This window comes from Bison bison, unplaced genomic scaffold (genome assembly GCF_000754665.1).
Source record: "Bison bison bison isolate TAMUID 2011002044 unplaced genomic scaffold, Bison_UMD1.0 scf7180017864465, whole genome shotgun sequence".
Classification (NCBI taxonomy): domain Eukaryota; kingdom Metazoa; phylum Chordata; class Mammalia; order Artiodactyla; family Bovidae; genus Bison; species Bison bison.
In genome coordinates this window covers 6690914-6700883 of record NW_011495026.1, presented here as the reverse complement: position 1 = coordinate 6700883, position 9970 = coordinate 6690914, and the positions used below count along the sequence as shown (strand labels likewise).

Genomic DNA, 9970 nt, shown 5'->3' with positions numbered 1-9970 from the left:
CAGGAACAATCCGAGGCTGGCCCTGGGTTGCATGTACCTCCCAGGTCCAAGCCGCTCAGGTTCAGGCACTCGGGTAGTCCTCAGAGGCGCAGACTCAGTTGGGCCTGAGTTTTGTGCTCTTCCCAGGTCCGAGCAGCTCAAGTGATGAGGTGTTTGGCGAGCGCCAATGCTGCGACTTATCGCCTCCCCGCCACTCGATTATCTGGGTGTAAAACCGGCGCACCTTCTCAGGGAGATGTTAACCGTCCAGACCCCCAAAAAGTTTTAGTTAGCAAAGAAGCCTGCTTACAGTTTTATAGATAATGTCTCTCTGGGGCTGTGATTGCCCTCTTCCGGCTCTGGCTGACTGTCACCAGAGGGGCAAGGTCTGCAGCCGGCTATCTCTGTTCAATTCTTTGTTCTGTGCGCGGGCCTGGCGGTGTCTTAGGTTGGGGCTGGCTTTTCGCGTGGTAGATATCCCACAGTCTGGTTTGCTAGCCCAAATTATTTCGCTCAGATAGTGCTCAGGGTATTCAGGCCAGATTCTTACTCTAAGCGATGCAGCCCGCGCTGCGCCTCCCTGCCCAGCCCCCGCTTGCTAATGGCGCGTGCAGGCGTCTGCGCTGCTTCTCTGCTGGGGGAGTTACCGTAGGACTCGCAATCTTCGAGTTTTAATTGTTTATTTATTTTTTCTTCCTGTTATGTTGCCCTCTGTGCTTCCAAAGCTCGGCACAGATTCGGCAGTGAGAAGGTTTCCTGGTGTTTGGAAACTTCTCTCTTTTTAAGACTCCCTTCCCGGGACGGAACTCCGTCCCTCCCTCTTTTGTCTCCTTTTTTGTCTTTTATATTTTTTCCTACCTCCTTTCGAAGAGTTGGATTGCTTTTCTGGGTGCCTGATGTCCTCTGCCAGCATTCAGAAGTTGTTTTGTGGAATTTACTCGATGTTTAAATGCTCTTTTGATGAATTTGTGAGGGAGAAAGTGTTCTCCCCGTCCTACTCCTCCGCCATCTATTCAGCAGTTTTAATGTAGTGTTCAGCAAAGGTCCAGCATGGACAGCAAGCATGGAAGTCCTCAGGTCATGTCCCAGCCATGTCTGACATAGTTCTTTTCACATCCTTGTCTTCCTTACCATTATCTACCTCTTCTCCTTGTTCACATCACTGTTCTGACTACATTCAGCCATTTGGTGTTCCTCAAACATGCCAAGGACACTTTCACTTCAGGACTCTCTCACTTGGCTCTTTCCTCTGCCTGGAATGACCTTTGACCAGATATACTTTGCTCTCTCACTTTATTTAGGACTTCATGAAGACAAATCCTTCCTTCACTGTCAAACCTCTAACCTAGAGATCCAAGAACATCCCCAAAATATTCCCAGTCCTCCTTCTCTGCCTTAATTTTCCCGCAGAACTTCCTTCTTTCTAAACATACTACACATTTATCTAAAGTTTTTTGTTTGCCTCCCCTACAAGGAAAAAAAAAAGTATTCCATGAACACATGGATTTTTTTCATCATTTTATCTCCATGCTTAGAACCACGTTTGACATGTAGTAGCCATTCAGTAAAGATTAGTTGCATGAGTCATTTAATGGAGGAGCTGGGTACTCAAAAAAACATGTAGCCCTGAGAGCACATGAACCGAAGTGTTTATTTGACCAAGAAGTGTTGCTCAATTAAGAATTACTTAAAAAAAGAAATTACCACCTCTTTCTTTACTGTTTAAGATGTTTGGCTTGATCTTGTCTTTTATGAATGAGGCAGGGCGTATGTTACAAGGCAACTTTTAGTTTGACAAAAAATTGAGTTCATGAAAACTGAACAGGTTAATAAAAGTTTATATGTAATGTTATCAAATTTCTCCCCCTGCCGGCTTTGTGCTCTGTGTCTTTATTCTGATTTTATTTTAGGTGCCCCAGACTAGAAGGCGCTTGTACTCACAGTCCCTGCCAACACGGTGGCACGTGTACAGATTACTGGTCGTGGCAACAGTGTCATTGCAGGGAAGGACTGACTGGGAAATACTGTGAAAAATGTATGCAAGCTATTTTATCTTCCACTGGAAATTCTAATGGCCATACAAAGTATAAATATATGTACCTAAATATGTACTTGAATTAAAAGTATTATGTTTTGATGCTATTGAAAATATTAAATGGGGAATAATTGGTAAAATACGGTGACATGTCCTCAACCCAATTCATGTTCTCAACCCAAAGGAGCATGAAATCCTTTTAGAAATACTTACTAAATATGTCCTTAGTTTTCATTTTATAAATATATCAGTTAGTTATTTTTGTTTTACCTATATAGGAATGTTTGGAAATGTACAAGACCAGAGCTATATTCAGGATTTGGTTTAGTATTATCTACCTTTATGGGATATTTCTCTGGTGAACATGTTGTGTTTGGTTGAAAAGTAAAAGTACTGAATTGCTGAACACTGAGTTCAAAACATGCAATGGCAATAAAATCTATTATAGTTAAAGGTGATAGTTAAATTTTAAATTGGAATTATTGAAATTGGTTTCAAATATTACTTTTCAAATTCTTCTGTTAGTTATTTGTTTCTAAATTGTAATATTATTAATAAGATATTATTGACATTCACGAGTTCATTAGAGAATACTTACTTAGTCGCTTCAGTTGTGTCTGACTCTCTGCGACCCCAAGGACCATGGCCAGCCAGGCTCCTCTGTCCATGGGGTTCTCCAGGCAAGAATACTAGAGTGGGTTGCCATTTCCTTCTCCATTGATGAAGTATGAAGTGACTGAAGTGAAGTCACTCAATCGTGTCCGACTCTTTGCGACCCCATGGACTGTAGCCCACCAGGCTCCTCCATCCACGGGATTCTGCAGGCAAGAGTACTGGAGTGGGCTGCCTTTTCCTTCTCCATCATTAGAGAATGGAATTCTCTAATTTTGGGCTATATATGACTAACTCTAATGGAATCTTTTAATAGAATTGCTTTGTTGTCAGATAAGTGGTTACTACCTAAATCATTGCACGTATCTGACCACTTTTTAAGTAGTCATTTGATTCTGCTATGAGAATGAATAAAAATTTATGATTAAGTATATAATCAAAAAGATCTGAGTAGCAGAGGTATGTTTGTGTTTATTTAGGATAAAATCAAAACACAGAAAAAGTGCATTTTCACATGATATTTTTTTAAAGTAATGAGTATTTAGTAAGTAGGAATCTAATTATATTTGGAAAATAAAATGCCACTCACATGAGAAAAGCCTGTGGTTATTTTTAAAAAATTGAGGTATGATTCATACTACATAGTTTACCTTCTTAAAGTGTACCGTTCACTGCTGAAATCTTTTTGAGCTCATTTTCTTCATGTTCTTTCTTTAGATCTGTTAGCTATAACACACTTAAGTACTTCAGAAGTGTAAAGATTTATTAGATTATGAAAATATAATATATATGATAATTATACATGGTCACAAATTAAATCTATGTACTTATTAGTACTAATAAAGTTAGTTGCAAATATGAATGTTTGTTACCTTTCTTTGTTCAAATTTTCCATGTTAGAGACTTTAAAGATTATTCATTTTAGAAACACAGTGAAACTTATCACTAAATTTTTCAACTGTATATTTTTAAAGTGTAAGCTGTCTCTCCAGGTATTCATAGTGTATATAGCATGAATCAAATATTTTAATGAATATTTTCTAAATGAATAATTGTAACAATATGTTTTACATTTCATGGTTCTGACATAGATTTAAGCATTTGAAATCAACTCACACAATAATTCTCAAGTGGCAATTATTTTCTCAGAGGAGGATTAGGGAACACTGATTCCAAATCCTTAATAATTTCATTGTTCGGTTTTATAAATTTTTGTCACCAAAGAAACTGTAAGAAATGCCTGTTGGATGCATTCATGTTTATCTTTCTTTGTTGTCTTTCAGCTATTACCCCAGACACAGCCTTATCATTAGAAGGCAAAGGGCGCTTGGACTACCACATGAGTCAGAATGAGAAGCGGGAATATTTGTTGAGACAGAGCATCCGAGGTGCCATGTTGGAGCCTTTTGGTGTGAACAGTCTGGAAGTAAAATTCAGGACAAGAAGCGAGAATGGCATTTTAATCCATATCCAAGAAAGCAGCAATTACACTACTGTGAAGGTAAGATAAAAGCTAATGGTGACTTCATTTGATTAGACCGCCTGCTGTGTCATGGTTTAAATCACTTCTCCCATAATTTCTATCCTTTTCTTTACAACCCATTAGAGTTCCGACTAATGCTGGGCACTATTCCAATATCATCTATCTTAACTATTCCTCAGGCATTGGCCAGAGTAACAAAGATCTGAATGGTTTGGTTTCTAAACACTTTTGTTTAGAATAGAGACCACTGCTGGGTAGGCCAGTAAAGAAAGAATTTGTTGCAATCTATTTTGCCAGACAAAAATTTATATTGTTTTTAACCCTACTTTAAAACAAAGTAAAACCAAAAGATATGTCTTTGAAATGGAAAAAATAGTTTTTTTCCAAGAATTATTCCAAACACTTATATGTATATATTAATTGGCAGGACAAGAATAAAATTTTTTTTTGAAATTTTCTGCCTTTATTCTGGAACATATTTATATTTGATTCACTATCCATGTAACGCCTGTGAAATTAAATATCTTTGGGATTTATTGTAAGTAGAATTTCAGTTAGCTTCTCCAAATAATTTCTAAATAAATCTCTAAATAAATATTTCTGCAACATTATATTTCATGGTTGATTTATCATTAGGCTTTTTACACATTTTTTTTTCTCAGCTGTAAATGAGTTATATATATAAAGTATATTATAATTCTGCTCGTAATTTTTATATTACCAGCAGAATTACTAGAATTTATAATAATAAATTCTTAAGAAAACAAACCCATATTTCCTAAATTATTTCTACTTATATATCAATATTTTGAAAATTACTAAAGGCTTAGTTTATAAAGAAAGAAGCAATATACTTAGAAAATTAGCAGATTCAATTCACATACAATGCTAAAATAAAAACAGACATTCACCTCTAAACTTCAGCCTCTTTATTCTCAAAATTTCTCTCCATCCAGGAGAACTCTGGTTGGTATGTGGCCTCTTGTTTTGTCGCTAAGTCATGTCTGACTATTTTGCAACCCCATGGACTGTAGCCCACCAGGCTCCTCTGTCCATGGGATTTTCCAGGCAAGAATGCTGGAGTGGGTTATTTCCTTCTCCAGGGGATCTTCCCAACCCAGGGATCGAACCTGTGTGTCCTGCATTGTCAGGCACATTTTTTTTTTTTTTTACTGCCACCAGGAAAGAATGTATATACCTTTAAATATTTAGTACAAAAAGAAATGTTTCTAAGATTCTCATAATTTCCCTGGTCTAGCCATTCCCAACTGGGGGTGATTTTGATTTGGCAAAGCCTGGAAACATTTTTCATTGTCATGGTTATTGGGGGCAGGGGAGAGGGGCAGTACTACCGGCTTCTAGTGGTTGGGAGTCAAATATGCTGCTAAATACCCTTCAGCACACAACACAATACCCTGGAAGAAAGAACCATCCAGTCTGAAAGTCAGTGATGCTGAGACTGAGAAACTCTGCCCAAATCCAGTTGGAGAATAACTTCAAGTTATAATTTTACCTCCATTATTGAAACAAAGAGCCCAGTTCTAGAAGTAATAGAGTAACTGCAAAACAAAACACCTAAGTCACTGTTTAATGGTATTTGGTGCTTATAGTTTTCATTGAAAAGTGTATTGGAAGTAAAGAAAGCAGTAGACCTGAATGTTCTTACAAGAAACATTTTTTATATGCATTGAGAGGCTTTGACATTGAGGTCTGTGCATTATCTGTTCAGCTTCTTCCAAGTCCTCGTGCCATTTAAATGACATATGAAATATTTCTGTATGTTATCTCTTTAAGCCAAGAGATACAAAAACAATGTGCTTGGAGAAATCAGAGACAGAATATTTTTCTTCCTCAAGGAAGAAGCTGAATGTCAGGATCCATTTTTACCACCATAAAAATCTTGCATTTCCAACAGGACAGCAGCATGCAACTTCTCCAGATTTTGTTACATTGGTAGCAAGCACTTGGAGATTTCTTTTCTTCCTGAAGGGAAATTGAATCAAAATAATGACTAATGCAGGCCATTCACATTTCCTTTGTATGAAAATTTTGAAAGGTAGCTTTTCAGAGATTAAGGGGTTTGGCAGGTAGAGTAAATAGATTAGGAAATAACAACAACAACAACAACAGTGATTAAGGAGAACTGAACAGACAGGAAGAGAGTGACTGTTGTAAGCAGGCAAGTTACTTGGATGACAGGAATACGATCTGCTTATCCGGGCGAGGAAGCTAGTTAGAATGTACTGTTACTTATCAATTAGTTTATCAGTGACCACCGGTCCTGGTTTTCTTCTTTCCTTTTTGGCTCAGTTTCTGACAGTTGCTTTCTCTCTCTCTTTCTTTCTTTATTCAGATTAAAAAAAAAAAAAAAAAAAAGAGGAAAGAAAGAAACTAAGGAGAGAAAAATTCAGAGAGAAAAACAAAAGAAAAACATTCTTATGTATCATAGGTTTTACACTGTATTTAAAGTGTTTCACATATGTCTCTTCTTTCCCCTCACTTGATTTATCTCCTTATTTGGAAATGTAATAATGCTAGGCGATGGACTTTGTATCTACTCCAAATCATTCTGGTTTGGGTATATAGTTTGCTTGTTTTTGTTTTGAAGTAAGGCCGGGTATGCTGTACAGACTTGGGATGATTCCAAGCCCTATAGAGTCAAAAATAAGTAAATAAATGAGCAAATGAATCAATGAATAAATAAAACCAAGCAAAAAATGCACATGATATTTTGACAGCTAGGGTGGATGGAAGAGTTAGGTAGAGTGTTATTGGGGAGAGGTAGAACATGAAGAATGTTGTAATGGAAACATAGATTCTTATTCATCCTACTCCACACATGGTGTGTTCCATGGACCTTTTCACCAGAAATTGGTCAAATGAAATAATGACAGGTTGTGATCAAGTAGGAGAGAAACATGAAGCTTAGAGAAGTCTTTTCGGAAGGCTTCTTTCCAAAAAGGACCCTGGCTAGAACCTAAGATGAATTGCTATACTTCCTGTGTGTTTCATGAGACTTTGTCCATTTGATGCTATTACTGTCATTTAACCACAATTTTCTTTTTTTTGTCCTGGGTTCAGTATTGGGATATATTATTATCTGGAGAAACAGCTTTAATAAAATATTTCATTATGAATAATGTATGTAAATATGTTAGGCATATTTTCCACAAAGTAAAAATGAACTCATTTTTAGTTCTACCAGATGTGTTTGTTGCATGTAGAAATAACATTTGATCTGAGTGACAAAATAAACGGATCCATCCTTTCATTCCCGTCATTTGATGCTCAGTGCCACTTTATCCTCTGGCAGTAGTGATGGGATTATGCTCTTTTCATCCTGCTTATAAATTATTCCATTTTCTAAGTGTCTACTTAGAAAACTGGAAACCTGGGAGCTGGAAACTGGAGTAAGAGCCTCCTGTTACCCAATGTTCTATTGGGCAAAGTAAAAGAAACCAAATATCCCTTAGATAAATATTAAAAGACAGCCAAAATAAAGACTTGCCCAGACACCTCATTATTAAGAACTCACCCTTTATTCATCACACTTGTCATCTCAATAAATGATATAAATAATAAGCATGATTTAAAAAAAAAATTCCAGTGTGTAATAGATGACAGGTAAAACAATGTATTTATGCTTTTACTTTTCCAACTATGCTTCATTTTTAGTTACGCACTGATTTCTCTTTTTGGATATAGTTTTAGTATTTTTTGATAGCTGTGGGCCATTTACTAAACAATTTTTTTAACTTGCAATTGCAATTAAAAAAGAAGTAATCATAAAAATGTGTGATATACCTATCCTAAGAGGAGTATTCACCCTATTATTATCTCACTTGTGTTCTGGAAAATGAATATATACATCTTGAAAAACTAGTTATAAATATAAGAATACCCTGAAAATTATTAAATGTGAACCTATTAAAGGTGAAGGTACATGTTACTTAAAATTGTAAAGTCAATATAAGTAAATATACTCTCATACAGCCAGACTCAAGTATTCTCTCTGCTTTAAGTTGATCAGTGTCTTAGTTTCTTTATACTTCTGCTTTTATTTAAGCATATCATAGTTTAATTCTACATTATTTTTAATATGTTTTACAGATTAAGAATGGCAAAGTACATTTTACATCAGATGCCGGAATTGCGGGCAAAGTGGAGAGAAATATTCCTGAGGTCTATGTTGCTGATGGCCACTGGCATACTTTCCTAATTGGGAAAAATGGAACAGCCACAGTGTTGTCCGTTGACAGAATTCATAACAGAGACATCATTCACCCTACTCAGGATTTTGGTGGCCTGGACGTGCTCACTATATCTCTTGGAGGAATTCCTCCCAATCAAGCTCATCGAGATGCTCAAACAGGTAAATGCTTGTGCTGAGTGGAGGCACAAAAGAAAGGTAAAATTGTTCCTATAAAAGTAGCTCGATGCCTGATAACATCCTTTAGGAATACTCCCTGGAGAAGGGAATGAAAACCCACTCCAGCATTCTTACCTGGAGAATTCCATGGACAGAGGAACCTGGCAGGCTACAGTCCATGGGGTCGCAAAGAGTCGGATATGACTGAGCGATTGACACGTCCACTTTTACTTTTCAAGACCATCATAAATATCTTTAGAAGGTTAGTAATAAATTATTGGCCATCATTTTCTTTAGCCATTTTCTACCAAGTTCATAATTCAGTCCAGGATGTTTTGATCCTTTCCTTGTGCACTGAACATTTATTTATACATTCATTCATTTACTCATTCATTTGTGCATTCACACAACAGATATTTACAGAGCCCTGTAGGTACTTGGCGTGAACTACAATGATGGACTCTCCATAGAATGCATGCTCCTGTAAGGAAGACACACATCAATCAAGTCGTTACACAAGGAAATATATTATTTTAACCTATGATAAATGATGTGAGGAAGAACATAGAATTCTAAGAGATTGCCAAAAAGGGAGAAAGGGAGACTTCTCTGGAAACTGACATGAAAATGAGGATGGGAGGGAATGAAAAATTAATTTGTATTGATGAGAATGAAAGGGGGAAAAATAGATTGTCAGGATCACAGAACCCACAACACTGAGGACTGATGTCACCAACAAAGATGAAGTTGGAGAACGACAGGTCTTCTAGAGCATGTGGCAATCTTGATCTCATTCTTGGAACAGTAAGAAGTTAATCACAGGAGTATCAAAATTACTGAAAAATACCTGAAAAATTAATCATCGAAGTATCAAAATTAGATATTCAGTGATAGTAAAGATCTTTTGGGTTACACTCTGGAAAGTGCATGGGAGAAGGACAAGAGGGGACTTGCATAAATTAGCTGGAAGATACTGCAGTGATCTAGCCAATGTATTTTGTGAGGATTGACTATGTGGTGGCAGGAGATTTACAAGAAGGAGATAAGGAATAATATCAGGAATGAAAGTCAAATAAAATGTTAATGATTTTAATAAAATTCAGAGAGGTTTCTGACCTTCCAACTAGAAGAAGGGTAGTGCCACTATGAGAGAAAACTGCAGAATGGTACAAAAATAAGCACATCTATCAGGAACATCAAGATTTTGGTTTGGGGTTCTCTGAGTTTGGAGCACCTTTGAGAAAGGCCTTTGGGTTGATGTGCTAGCAATCCAGAGTAGACCAGTTGGAGATACATCTTTAGGAATTACTAGTGTCAAGCAGCCGGAGAAGGCTATGGCACCCCACTCCAGTACTCTTGCCTGGAAAATCCCACGGATGGAGGAGCCTGGTGGGCTGCAGTCCATGGGGTTGCTAAGAGTCGGACACGACTGAGCAACCTCACTTTCACTTTTCACTTTCCTGCATTGGAGAAGGAAATGGCAACCCACTCC

At 37.1% G+C, this 9970-nt stretch overlaps 1 protein-coding gene across 1 annotated transcript in view; it reads left to right on the top strand.

The window, feature by feature from the left end:
• Nucleotides 1–9970, top strand: part of FAT4 (FAT atypical cadherin 4) — a 186797-nt gene that overhangs the window by 171428 nt on the left and 5399 nt on the right. The window contains exons 15-17 of the mRNA XM_010860260.1: nt 1890–2014; nt 3910–4127; nt 8220–8481. Coding sequence (XP_010858562.1) covers nt 1890–2014; nt 3910–4127; nt 8220–8481 — 605 coding nt within the window. The remainder of the gene's footprint in view (nt 1–1889; nt 2015–3909; nt 4128–8219; nt 8482–9970) is intronic.